Source organism: Lepisosteus oculatus, chromosome 26, assembly GCF_040954835.1.
Source record: "Lepisosteus oculatus isolate fLepOcu1 chromosome 26, fLepOcu1.hap2, whole genome shotgun sequence".
Taxonomy (NCBI): Eukaryota; Metazoa; Chordata; class Actinopteri; order Semionotiformes; family Lepisosteidae; genus Lepisosteus; species Lepisosteus oculatus.
Genome location: NC_090721.1, coordinates 8,636,036 through 8,649,602, shown reverse-complemented (window position 1 = coordinate 8,649,602; position 13,567 = coordinate 8,636,036). Strand labels below are relative to the sequence as shown.

General features: G+C 45.4%; 1 protein-coding gene across 1 annotated transcript in view; it reads left to right on the top strand.

Moving 5' to 3' along the window:
- Positions 1-596: 596 nt before the first annotated feature.
- ulk2 (unc-51 like autophagy activating kinase 2) overlaps positions 597-13,567 on the top strand; it is a 38,305-nt gene continuing 25,334 nt past the window's right edge. The window contains exons 1-4 of the mRNA XM_006641064.3: positions 597-1,982; positions 5,185-5,277; positions 6,323-6,364; positions 13,361-13,393. Of these exons, the coding sequence (XP_006641127.2) occupies positions 1,893-1,982; positions 5,185-5,277; positions 6,323-6,364; positions 13,361-13,393 (258 nt within the window). The 5' untranslated portion in view covers positions 597-1,892. The remainder of the gene's footprint in view (positions 1,983-5,184; positions 5,278-6,322; positions 6,365-13,360; positions 13,394-13,567) is intronic.

Below are 13,567 nucleotides of genomic sequence, written 5' to 3'. Positions count from 1 at the left end.
TAGCTTCGCCTAGAAATAGCAAAAAACAATTTGCACCTGAAGGACAGTTTACTCAGGGTAGGGATTAAAATCGCTCATTGGCACCCTGCTGTTATAGCCAAAATAGACTGAAAGAAAGCCCTGAATGCCTCTGGCTATCTCACCCCACTCCATCGTTTAAATATGAATGGAAGTCAAAATAAGTGTGAAGTTTCACCTGAGACCCACAGTTTGAGCTCTGTGCCCCTTGCGCGAAACGTACGCTAGTGTTTCTACGTAGACCCCGGCTCGTTTCGTGGCTTTCCGCTTCGAGAACATGACGTAATGTTTCCAGAATTCGAATCACGCCTCTCCTTTGTCGTTGCCTCCGTGCCCCGTATTTCCAAAAATCAAGGAAAACAGGAGGTTATCCCCCTCCCACACACACACACACGCTCGAAACGACACACCAGCGTCGGCCGCGGAGTTTTATGCGTCACAAAGAACACCCGTTAAGAAACTAACTAACTCGGAAACAAATAATTTGAAATAAAAACAGTGTAATGTGAGGACTACATCTCACGGCGGAAGGCTAAAAAAAAACTCCGCGGATGTATATATGGAGGTAGCTGCGGAAGAGGCTTCAGTTTATTGTGTAGCTGCTGTGGGCAGCGGAGCTGTAATAAGGCAGAGAGAGAAAGGGGAAAATAAAGTCATTTTAAGTAATAGTGAGCCAAGTGAGACGTAATTTCAGGCAAGGTTGTTGTATCCACAAACGAAGAATAAATTCTCTTCCCTGACTTTTTCTTACCGCCTGGTTTTCTTGCCCTCCCAAATATCTGAAGTAAAATCGATGTGACGGGCTGATGTCCCGGTACTGTCGCTGTGTAACGTAAAGAAAACCGAGGATCCGCAAAATAAGACACCAGCATAAGAAGATATACCTTTCTGCCTGGATTTGACCCGTATACATATATTTTTTTTAAAGGACGCAGACGTGTTACCAACTCCAAAAGTTCACCAGGCTTTCTTTGTAACCGACACAGGATTGCGAGGGGCAGAGATGCGGGTTTTAATGTCTTGACAAGTGATATGTTTTTCTTCCGTTACTCGGAATTTTCCCAGAGGAAATTTCGATTAGAGGAGAAATGTCTTCAAGAAACCAGTTCCTGCTTGGTGCTGTAAGCAAAGGCAAAATAATCAAATATTAAAGGTTAGGAACCGACTCGACAGCGTCGTGCCTTGTTCCGATACTTCAATGGATTTTTTTACGCGCACACCATGCCAGTATTGAACTGTCAAAACTCAAGGTTTTGCTTGAGATTTCAAAAAAAACCTGTGTTTTTGAAGTAGTGGGAGACAATCTGAAAGCACCGGGGTCTTATTTATCGCGAGTATGATATTTTTGGAGTAGCAAGACGGCTAACTAGGTCAGAAATGACGACCGTTGATCTTCAAACCTGATTTTTTGTGTGCGGGTATTTTATGTGCCCTCGGTACTCCGGATACTTCCACTCACAAGTTTGCGAAACGAAATGGCTGTAAATCTGTTCCTAGACACAGAAAATGAGGAATCCGTACACCTCGACGTGCCTCCAGTAAGAGTATTATTACGATCTTGAAAAGACGACCTTTCTTTCCACCATTGCGCTTCGAGAGGAGTGCTCTGCAGTCAGTTTTTGCTGTGCATTTTCGTTTTTGTTTTGTTTTTAACCAGAAACAAATGAAATCCGATTTGATGGGACTTCTGTCACAGGTGGTGCGGTGCGACAAGACGCCGGACAAATTTAAAAAACATGACAAACGCGGAAAATGTGATGTGGTTGACGGAGGAGCGTAACATCTGATAAACAAAAAACCACAACAACTGGACGCTTAAAAGAAGAGCTCCGAGGCAAATATATTAACTTGAATTCCTTGAAGGAGGGTGAGAAATGGAGGCAGTTGGTGATTTTGAGTACAGTAGGAAGGACCTTGTCGGACACGGAGCCTTTGCAGTGGTATTCAAAGGCCGACATAGGAAGGTAAGCCTTCACAGTTATGCAAGTATGTGCGGGCAGCATTGATTTGGAAACTGGGTCAACCCCGGTACAAGGAAAACAATCATTATTGTAGGTGGTGGTATTATTATTGATAGTCCTGCTGGTGAGGGCTCGCAGATATTCGTGCAGACGGGGGGGAAACCTAAACCATTCGCGGTTTATCGCCAGAAATTAAAACACAATTCCAGAAAAGGTGCTTGGGTTCATTTATTTTTCTATAGCCTCCGTTCCGGGAGCAGGGAGAGGTTATATCGCACACTGCCATTCATAAAGAGGTGCGGGGGACGGCTATACCATTGAACAGCTCGTGGTGACGTAGCTGAGGTGGTGGTGACATGGTCTAATATCTCCTCTTGGGGCTTTTCATTGACAGCGCCGAGCGGCTGTGGAGTGAGACCGTTTCAGGGCTGGCCTGCACAAAGCGTGCATGCTTGCTTGCAATTTGCGTAATGTTGTCTTCAGCCTCCTCCATAAAGATGCCCACATGTCCCATGTTCCAGGAATTTCTTGTATGCATGCTATATCACTGTACCGTTTGAAAGCGAATTTTTCTTGCATAATAAATATACACCCATTAAAGACACCTCCACAGGTTTAGGAAGAAAATGCTATTTAATGGTGGAATATATAAAATATAGGCAAAATCTGATTGGGATAAGAGCAAATGGACCTAACAAAACCTGGGAGAGCGAGTTCACTTCTGATGCTGCACATACAGAGGATAGGTGAATGCATCAGGAATCAGGTTTTCTGGATCATTTCTACAGAGATGTATTCGGACAAAGCATGTGACTCTCTGGGCTTTGGTCTGGAGGGTGCCGGGTTCAAATCCTAGACGAGCAGCTGTCGTCTTCCTCAGCAAAATACTTCTACCAGTTTGTTCTGGGAACAGCCCTGCAGTGTAGATTGCATGATGTATGAAGGTTGCCACCGAAAGTTTGCAGGTTGTGGCTCCCATGATGACCAATTAAGGCGTCGCAGGGGTTGCAGTGAAACCCAGTTAGCCAGGACTCGTCTTGGTTGGGTGCGTCTGGCAGGTCAGAAATTCAGGCTCGCTCCATTTAGCTTGGAGCTGAGCTCAGGTCGGCTTGCTCTGCTGTGCCTGCAATTAACATGCGCTGCACCACCAGAAATCTGCAGAGTTGCAGGGTAACGTGTAGGTGCAACCAAGCATTTGTCTTACAACTGCGGCTCGCAAGGCGTTTAACATTAAGAGAGATGACATAATTCTCATATGGGACGCTTAATGCTGAGGTTACTATTAATCTCTTCTTTCGTTACTAGGTGCAATATGGGGTTAATGCATTTACTGTATAGTGGGTTTGCCCTGTAGGGCTGTGGGTGTGTGGAACAAGTAATATTGTTCTGTTCAATGCTGTCACTTTCAAGAAATGACTGTATGATCATTGGGTCTTTTTGCTAGTTGCAACCAATGAGGAGATTGGGATAAATGGCCACCTCTTGTTTGTCACCTTTCTTATTTTTATACCCTTCAGCTTCAGTATTTAAAAGGGAGAAGGGTCAGTTTTTGGGATTTACACCTTCATCATTTCTATCCATGGCTTTTATGCCCTAATTTCTTTGGTGTCCTTACAAGGTACTGAATTGTGGGCGCTGGTGATTTTTCGACATTCGATCATCGAAGGGGGGAAGTGAGTTCAGGGGAATCTTGCTTTGTACGGGCCAGTGCCTCTTTCCAAATGCAAACAGGAGCGAGATGATGTGGGAGTATATCATACCGGCATAAATATTCCTCTGACCGACCGCGCTTGACCTCTGTGACATTGAGGCTGGTGTTAAAAGGTGTGTGTCACGAGAATGCCTGAGGATAGAAACACATCCAGACTTGTGACCATATATTTATATCTCTCATTCCTGAACAGGCGTTTATTTATAGGAATATTTCCAGACTGGAGAAATGGGCAGGATCTGTCATTCCACTGCAAGAGAAGCTTTCCGTTGCCTCTCAGTCCATGCGGCCGGTTCTCCGATACCGGAGTTGCCCATCTACACGTGATCCGTTTCACACCGCCGTTTGAGAACGTGGCCCGTGGCATTTCTTTAAGGCAATCTCACGGTGGTCTGTGACTAGAGCAGGCTGTCTGGAGGGGCACTGTGGGAGTGACGAGGGATTATCTGCACTTCCTGGTTTTATACCGTCAGAAGCCGTGTAATTTGAGGTTCTTAATCTCCGGGATGAAATTGGGGGATCGAAAACATTTATCAGTGTATTGAAATGGGGATCAGCCGTGCCTAGGCTTGGCTGTAATTCTCCACAAAACCTGAGCTGATTTTCATTTTCATCACCCGTTACTGTTGAAAAGAGCATTTCAAGAATGTAGGGTGTGTGTGGTAGGGAATTTGTTAGCTTGAGTGTTGGAGTGCTCTGTGTGCCCCATTCTGTGGCCTGGCTGCCTCCAGTGCTGTCTGTGCTCCATCAGTCCTGTGCTCCTTGCTGATCAGGTTGGATCTGTTCTCTTGTTTGCAGTGCATGAGCGCTTGAGCATGCCTGGCTGGGATCAGTCAGCCAAGGGAGGGCAGCTGTTGCTGTTCCAGAGTAGTACTTCTGTGCTGGAGTCCGAGTGCCCTGAGCTGAAATAAAGCCCATCTGAAACGAGACTCTTTCCCGGATTGATGTATTACAAAAATACTTTAAAGGCTTAATTAAAATAAAAATAAAAAACTCATATTAGTTATGAATGAGAGGTGACCTTATGGTCAGTCTATCCTGTTTGGTAGTTATTAGCTAAATAACCCAGGCAACTCATCCACCTATCGCATGAAAGAAGCCAGGTTATCGGGTTCAACAAAATTCCTCATTGGCTCAAGCCGTTCTTAAGAAAACATGGGAGGAAAGCCAGGTGTGTTGTATTTCTGAGCTGGCAATCAGTGCTAGTTGTAGTTGTCCTGGAAATGCTGTCAATCTTCTGAGCTAAAGTGCAGATGTTAGTTCATCTGCCTGTCAGTTTTTGTCCGTGTTTCTGAATGGGTTATCTCTGTCACCCCTGGTGTTGCAGCGTTGCACTTAGAAAATGGCAGGCTGGCAGGTCTCACTTCAATTGTCTTCTCCACACCAGGGAATTGTAACAGCAGAGCCGGAGTTTCACACTGCAGAATTAAAAAAAAGGACACAAACAAGCAGGAGGTTCACTAATTGCCTCATCTTTGTTTTACGTCTCTGCAGAAGACGGACTGGGAGGTGGCTATCAAGAGCATTAACAAGAAGAACCTGTCCAAATCTCAGATCCTGCTGGGCAAGGAGATCAAAATACTCAAGGTGAGGAGCGTCTCTGCTTGTCTCGAACCCAGGATCACGCCCTTCTGGTCCTCAAGCGCTGGATTTCTTCAGGTGTTAGAGGTGTTAAAGCGCTAAAGGGATGTTTTGTTTAGTAACCAGACTAGGTAAATTAAATGCACAAGTGAAAACCTCCAGGACTCAGTATCACGATGGCACAAATTACCGTGGCCTGCTCTGTCTCGCAGGGGCTGAGCTCTGGGTGCTTTTAGCCATACTGTGACTCTGAATGTAAAGGTCACTGTGCCAGAAATCTGCAATTATTCATCATTTCACAAGTTAGATCTAATATTTTAAAGTTCTTTAAATAGAACGGTTCTTTGATCTTAGTAATGGTTTGGTATGTACTTGACCTTTGAGCGCTTTGCCTTTAGCATCTCCGAGTTAATATCCACTGCTGACTGAATATGGGGATTCTGAGCTTGAAGCTTGCCTCAGAGATCGTCTGACTGAGCTAAAGAAGCAGGGCAGCACAAATCCAATTTCATCGTTCATTTAGTTAATCAAGAATAGAGTTATCTGATTTAATGCTGATGAGTTATAGCCCAGGGTAAATGCAGTTTGCTCTCATGATGTTTTTCAAGATGTCACGTGTGTTATAAACCACACACAGTCCTAACCATCCAACTGCTGTCACCTGTCATTTTGATAGAGGCTTGCTCTTCACCTGCCCTGCACCCAAACCCTAGTTTTGTGTACAGTTAATTCTTTGTCCTCCTGTCTCGCTACATGCTTGTAATGTCAAAGAGCTGTCTGAACACCGCTGTCACACTTATTGTGTTCACTCATGCACATCTGTAGTTGAAAACTGAATTTCAGCCCTTAAGGTGCAGCGGGCGTTAGACCAAAATGTATTTTAACTTTACAGATCTCTGCAGAAGCATTTTACCTGGTGCTCGATTGAAAGGTAGACCGCAAGTATTTTCATCTATGATGGCTGTTGAATTGAGCTGCCCTGAAGCTATCCTTGTTTGCGATACTGAGTCTTCGAAATATTTCTCTAAAAAATGTATTCATTCGTTCCCAGGAACTTCAACATGAAAACATTGTGGCTCTCTATGATGTCCAGGTACGTCCACCTGATTGCTGCTCTCTGGGTTTTGCGTTGGAATGAGGGAGAAGCCGAGGCTGGAGCTGAGGAGAGGTTACATGAATTAGGTTAGGGCTGTCATTTCAGTGATACTGCGGTGCTCAATTGAACGTAGCATCGTGAGGTTTGGAAGCCAAGCGGAACAGACTCTCACCTTCAACGGTTTGCCGAGAAGTGTGGGAATGTTTTTTTTTTTTTAAAAGTCTACTCACAAACCCGCTCTCCTGATTAGCGCTCGGCAAGGCCGTGGTGTAGAATCATTAACAGGGTGCCCTGATCGCTCTCCTGGGTGCTGAGGTGGCTGGTTATCAGAGGCCGTGTGGCACCAGGCCTGTTTCCACCTCTGCGTGCCCCTTCGGCGGGGAGATCGGAGAACGGGACCTCTTGCCCCCAGTGCTTTGAATCTGCCCCCCCCCCCCCCGACAAGGGCCACAGCCCTTCTGTGCTGCGTCCCGCGGGGAAGCAGGGAGTTCAGAAGCAGGTCCGACCCTTGCAGCTCTTTGTGGGGGCTTCAATCGCCTCCTCTGGGTTTAGTGTGAAGCACCATTCAAAGCTCTTCAGAGTAACGCTGCAAAAATAAAAAGCGTTCTGGCACTGGGAAGAGAGAGCACTTGGCTGAAGCATCCTCTTCAGCCCACGTTTAAAGCAGCATCCTGCTTTTACATAATGCTGAAATCTCGTGGCTGTGCTGTGGATTAAACACCACATGTGATCTCTGATAGAAGCGCTATTGTATGTTTAATTCTACATCCTGACTGAATGGAGTGCCGCCTTTAGAAATGGCAGATGTAAAAGGGTGTTGGGATTTCCGCCTAAGCGTTGTTTGTCTCCCCCGCTTTGCTGTATTTAGAACAGTTCCAATATCAGGGAGCTTATTTGTTAAGTAATTTCATGTCCTGAGATTCAGTTGCAGTCAGCTGTTACTGTCTCCTTGTTTTGCTGTGCGTTAATTGGCATCTGTAGCTCTCAGGTTTTATAGCATTGGACTTGATATACTTGAAAGGGAGTTTTGAGGCACAACCTTGTTCAAGATCTCACTTCATATTCTTGTAACGTTTTGCTTCTGACAGACTTTTTAAAAAAAAATGATTTCCCTCAAATTTAAAATTGTTTCTCTCCCCTTTGGTGAGCAGCAGTCTTGCTGCATTAATAATTACCTTTAAATGATGCGCTGATTGGGCAAGTAACCTGGGCAGGTGTCGTGGAGCTCAGCTAGTATGCAGGCTAGAACACATGGTGGCACTCTGGCCTGCCAATCCTTGCGTATTGGATCAGAAATCCAGTAGAGCAGCACTCGGCCAGTCTGTTGGGGGCCTGCGGAGGGTTAAAGCTACAGAACTCATCAGCTGTTTTGCTGCAATGCCACATGTCTGCCAACCATCCAATCAGTCAGAAATGCGGTCTTGTCAGAGGCCTGGGTCTAAAGCGCGATTGTTTCAATGCTCAGTTTTGGAAAAACATGCCCATTCGTTTGTCCTCTCCAAAATAAAAAGCTGTCATCTGGGGAGGAAAGAAGTGTTTTAGTTGTTTCCCTTGTGCAAAGCAAGGCTCAGCCACTGCTCTTGCCCAGTGCTGGAGCGCCTGTGGAAGATAACGGGCATCAAAAGGTTGCAGAGACAGATCAAACACTGCCCCGCGGGAGGTAAAGAAGGTGAAGGCTAATGAAGATTGATTGGAGTTCAGTGTCATGCTGCCAGGTGGTAAATATGCCAATCTTTCATTCGGCATATTGGCCTCTCTCCTTTCTGCTTAATCTTGGCAATTAAGAATTCCCTTATTCTGAGCACTCATCAGTTGAATACAGGCACCCCTGTTGTGAGTGATAAATCTTTGACTCGACCGTTCTACCTGTATAATCTTAAATGAGGCTTAGCAATATCACACCTCATTGCAGAACGCATGTTTTTTTTTTTGCATGTATTTTAAAGATGCAAACATCCTGTAGCTGTCAATTCCACAAAACTGGAATGCAGTCCCCATTCCCGATTGAGTACTGGAAGAGGGAAGTTGTTGATGCTGCTGGACGTGGCTAATGAGGTGACAGAGAGATGTTTGCAGTCATTATTGACAGAAGGGATATTGATCCTTCACTCCTTGTGTGCTAAAGAGAACCGAACAAGGGATGTTGAAGCAGGGAGACCTTACAGTTTCATAAAGGCCACAAGGACGTACTTTTATTAGGTGTGGACTAATCCTTTCTTCTCCTTATGTGGGGAAGAGCAAAGTGCAGTAAAATCCAAGGAGGGGGACAGCTGATCTGTATTCCGGTTTCCTAAGCCCTCTTGGCTTTGCAACCATTGCACGTGGTGATCTTTTCCTCGTCGCACAGAACGAGCTTCTGATGTGCCGTGCCCTCTTGGAAATGTTTCTTAATGGATGCCGCATTGATTGGAGGCGCCTCGTCAGCAGTTGAATTCCAGCCTCATAGAGAACTCGAAATCCCCAGACAGGTTTTTATTCAGCAAGTCGCTGTCAAAAACCAGGCCTCTGGTGCACGTCACCTTAACTGCTGGGGTATATTATAATAAGCCAGTGTCTCTGTGCAGGCAGACAAGTTTCCCTGTGTTATGTTGTGAAGTAGCACAAGGACGAGAGAGAAATCAAGTTCAAGTTTGTCATTATACTCATATAAAGGTATAGGGTATAACAAAATGCTATTTAGCTAGCTCTCAGACATAAGTAGTACAAGAAAAAAACAACAACAATACAATTGGATAACAAAAGAAAGACAGACAACAGGCGATGTGCAAAAAACAACAACAGGCAATGTGCAAAACAACAAAAAGGTAACAGGTTATGTGCAAAAATATGAATCAACAGAATGAAATAAAGAGATAGAAATTATGGGGAGTGAGCTTTTGACATGTATGGTAGAGGTAGATTTTCAATGTGTGTTTGGGTTTTTGGTAAGAAAGAAAGAAGGCACTGTGAGGTTCAGATCCTAGGTGAGAGGTGAGGTGAGAGTGAGAGAGGCTGGGAGTTTAATAGTACCTGGCACACAGTGAGCTTTCAGGAAGCGTTTGAACAGCAGGAATGCGTGATATAAGCATATTAAAGCTGTGGGTAAATTCACATGATTACATTCAAGAACATGTGAAAAGTGAAATACTTTTTGGGAATTTTTAATGTTTGTGTTACTGTGGGTGTGCGTTTCTCAGCGTTAACCAAACTAGGGTTGCAATTGCAGCCACAATCTCCTGTAGATCTGGGCTGGCTCTGGGGAAGATCAGATCAGGTTGCCCCAAGAGCGTGTCGAGAGAGTTTATAGCCATTCGCTACCGTTGTGGTCTTGATGGGGCCAGGGGTGTTGGCAGAGAACGGTTTCCCCCACCTTCCATTGGCAGATTTTCTGCTAGCTGCGTGTAACCCTGATCTGCCGTTGCCTATTTTTAATGTCTGCCAGTCCAATGACTGAAGGGTTGTGTGCAAATGATGAACAAAGGAGAGGGGAGTTCTGCATGTGGAACCAGCTGTACAAGGGAGCTGAAAAAAGGGAAGGTGTCAAAGTGCGTCTTTCGGAAAAGGAAGACCGGAGGAGAGACTGGAGCCGGAGTCACGTGATCATGAAGTGCCAGCTTGTTAAAGCCCCAGTCTGTCCTGTCCAGCGAGGGCCCTGGGTTTCTTTTGTTCAGAGGCTGAGCTGCAGGGAATATATTTGTAGGAGAGAGAGGGGGATTGGGGTGGGAGCTGTAGAGTTTTCAGGAACTCCAGACCAGTTTCTAGGAAAACCGGAGTAGAGAGCCAGCAGGCAGTCGTTATTGCATTACTGCACTCCAGCACAGGGATCCGGTATCATTACATGCTGTCCAAAGCTCAATTCACTAAACCTATGGGATGTAATGAACAAAAACAACTTGCTATTCACTGCAACAGGCAGAACATTCCTGCAGCAGCTGTTTTGTTGTTGTATAGGTCTTTACACAGTTTTCTGAGAAAATAACAACTGATTGTGAAGGCACTGCAGAGGCAAACTGGGCACGGCTGTGGTCTTATCTTGTGCCAGTCATGTGTCAAGAAGGAGTTCTGGTGAACAGACGCCCCCAACCTTGCCAGGGGGCCCCCACAGCTCTGTGAAATCAAGGGGCATATTTGGATGCAAAACAATTCTCCCACAATTGGGAGAAAACAATTCTGCAGTTTCTCCCAGTTGCAGTGCTTTCAGTGCAAACTACCAGAGTCTCTCCAAGGGCACACGGGATAGACAAGTGTAAAGGAAACTTAAAGTATTGTTTCAGCACAGTAAGTAAAAATGAAACTATGATGTGTGAATATTTGCGAGGAGTGAGGTAGAATTTGAAAGGCCCTGCTGTGATGATCTGTCTAGGAGTGTTGGCCAGACACATCAGGGTCTTTGTAGCAAAGTAAAGTGAGTAGAGGTTTCCCCTGATATAGAAATGCTAGTAAGTATTCTGAAACAGAAACCAAAGAATGATGTTCCCGAGCTTTGAATTTGAGCACTTTTTAGTATTCTGATTGTTTATGAACAACGGCAAGTCTAATTTGGGGGGGGGACATTTTATTTGTTTTAGACTTTCATCACAGTGAGGAAACTAAGGCTGAGGGCACCTCTGATGCTGGCTGGTTTGTGAGTGGGGGGTGGATACAGTCAGCTAGTGAGCAGCGTGTGTCCAAAGTCCCTCAGGCCTGTGAAAGAGGAAGTTGTCGAGGTTGTTTATCAAAGGGTTTGTTCTAGCACGTCTTGTCTCAGTGTTGGATTTGTTTACCCTCCTCTTTAAAAAAAACTCTTCGGAAAGTCCTGTAAAATCTTGTGAACGGGGAAAGGGGACATTTTATTCTTGTGCTTCAGGTATTCAGGGGTTTGAAACGACATCTTATCTCTTCAGGCCTTTTATTTCTCATTAGTAGGAAAGTTCATTAGAATAACAGCCATTAAAGGTTCAGTTCCCAGTGTTATCTTTTTCCTCAAGTGTACGTGGCACCTGGCTGGGTGCTACAGGAGGTGGTGGAAAGGTATATCAACACAGGGATTCCAGTCAGGAGCTTTGAAAGGATAGAATTTGCCATTTCCCAGATAACTATCCAGGGGGCCAACATTAATACTGCATGTAACACAATAACAAAAAAAAGATTTGAAGAGCAGCTTTGAGACGCATCATCCACAGGGTTCTTTATGACAGTGAAAAGTCCACTTTGGGAAAAAGTTTGTTTTTTTAAAAGGGATGCTGTAAAGGTGCACGTGTCTTTTAGTCCTGTTGTCTGACGGCGTCAGGGGGCTGCAGGCCTGTCCTTCACCCAGTGCCGGAGAGGATGGGGAGTCAACAGCGTGTGATATAAACCCCAGCCACAGGTTTCATGGCCACAGCGCCAACAAGGGTGGGCTTCCCCGTGTGTCTGTCCGCCCTGCCAAATCCCATGACACAGCATTGATCTGGTCTCCTGTTACCGTCAGGTATTGGGAAAAATACCGGAGTGGGCTCTGGGGCTGGGAATGGGGAGGTGGCAGCAGGAGGGCTGGGTGTCAGGGAGTTTATCCACTTGCTGGAGGGCTGCTGGGAGAACGAGATGCAGGCTGGGGGTGTGTGGATGGTTGGACTATTAGTTGCAGGTCTCCTTTTTTAGTGTTTGTGCTGCAGTGGATCTGTGGTTATACCGTAGACTGCACTTTTGCATGCCCTCAACGCTCCTCCAGTACAGTCCTATCAAAGCACCGATACAGACCTCTGTCGCTGCACAGGTACGGGTGAAGTGCACATTTCCCTTGTCTTATTTTGTGCTTTGTTTTTTTCTTGTTTTTAATTGTTTTTGTGATGGGGTTTGAGGTGCCTCAATCTTTTTCAGTACAGTTAGTTTTCCATTTTTTTCCTCGTATGGAGGACCTCTCCATGGGCGCCAGAAATCCTGCCCTCCCCTGACACCGCTGCAGCTGAGAGGCTGTCCGCTCTTTTTTGCTGAAGGCTGTGGCCTTAATGTCCATGATCTTCAGAGCTGATATCGAAACTCAGCCTTCATGAGAAGGGCGAAACATGGTTCCAGTGAAAGGATAGGCGCAAGTGGCCGTTTTGTATGCAGCACAAAAATGGCAAGGTTGTTAAAAGTCCTTCCTGTAATCTGGATATGAAGGGAGCAGTATCTGAGGATTTCAGTCAGCGCCAACCACTGTTGCAATGTGGCGTTGATTGGGAAGTTCCAGGTTACACCATATCTTTTTACATCCTATCTATAAATTTAATTGCTTTGCAGCACAGTCTTTCATGTGCATGATGTAAAGCGTAGTAGTGAGAAGGCTGCATTTCTGGTTTAAATCAGCCATTTACTTTGTGTAATTGCTTTCGATGGTCTCCCTCAGGCCCTCGAAGTTCTCTCTACTTTCTTCACGTTCTTTTCTGGAGGCTTGCCAATCAGCTCAGTCCCGATTCTTGGAAAACATTCTGTTTTTGGGCTTCAATCCAACACTGGAACCCCCAGGAGTATTGACAAGAGGAGGCCCCGAAAGCAGTCTTGTTGCTTGGCAGCCTGGTCTCCCCCAGAGTGAAACTCAGGCTCTCTCACTGAGGGCGTGAGTGTGTAATGAGAGGCTTTTCAGTATTTCTTGCCAAGCGGGGGTTTCCTTATAGAGCTCCCTCTGTGGCTTTAGACAGGAAATGGAGAGGACAGAAGCTTAACTCTGTTTTGATAGCAGATCTCATTATTTAGGATTTTCATGTCCTTCCAAGCCTGGCTTATCTGACTCAAATCCATGAACCAACACAGTGTTGGAAAAATCAGGCAGGGCATCGGAAGAGGTGTTAGTGGGGCCAGCAGGGGGTGCTCGCCCTGCGGTCCATGTGGGTCCTAATGCCCCAGTATAGTTATTATTATTAATTAATTATTATCGTCACTGAAGTGTTTTGTACACACTGCATTTTTCTTAAGAATGGGATTTAGAAATAACCATCACAGATGCTTAATGGGAGCACTGCTTATGAAGCTATTGAACTAAAGATAGGAGATGTAACCTTTTCTCTTTATTTTCAGGAAACACCGAACTCTGTCTTTCTGGTCATGGAGGTAAGATAAACATGCTGGCGCGCCTGTTTACAGTCTCAGCCCAGACACATAATGAGGGGTCATTCTGAGCTCTGCTGGCACCTTGTTGTTCTCTATGAGTAATCTCTCCCCATATCTGCTGACTCGTCTCATGTCTAGTCCTTAAGTGTCAGTTTCCATCTGAGTCACATGAGC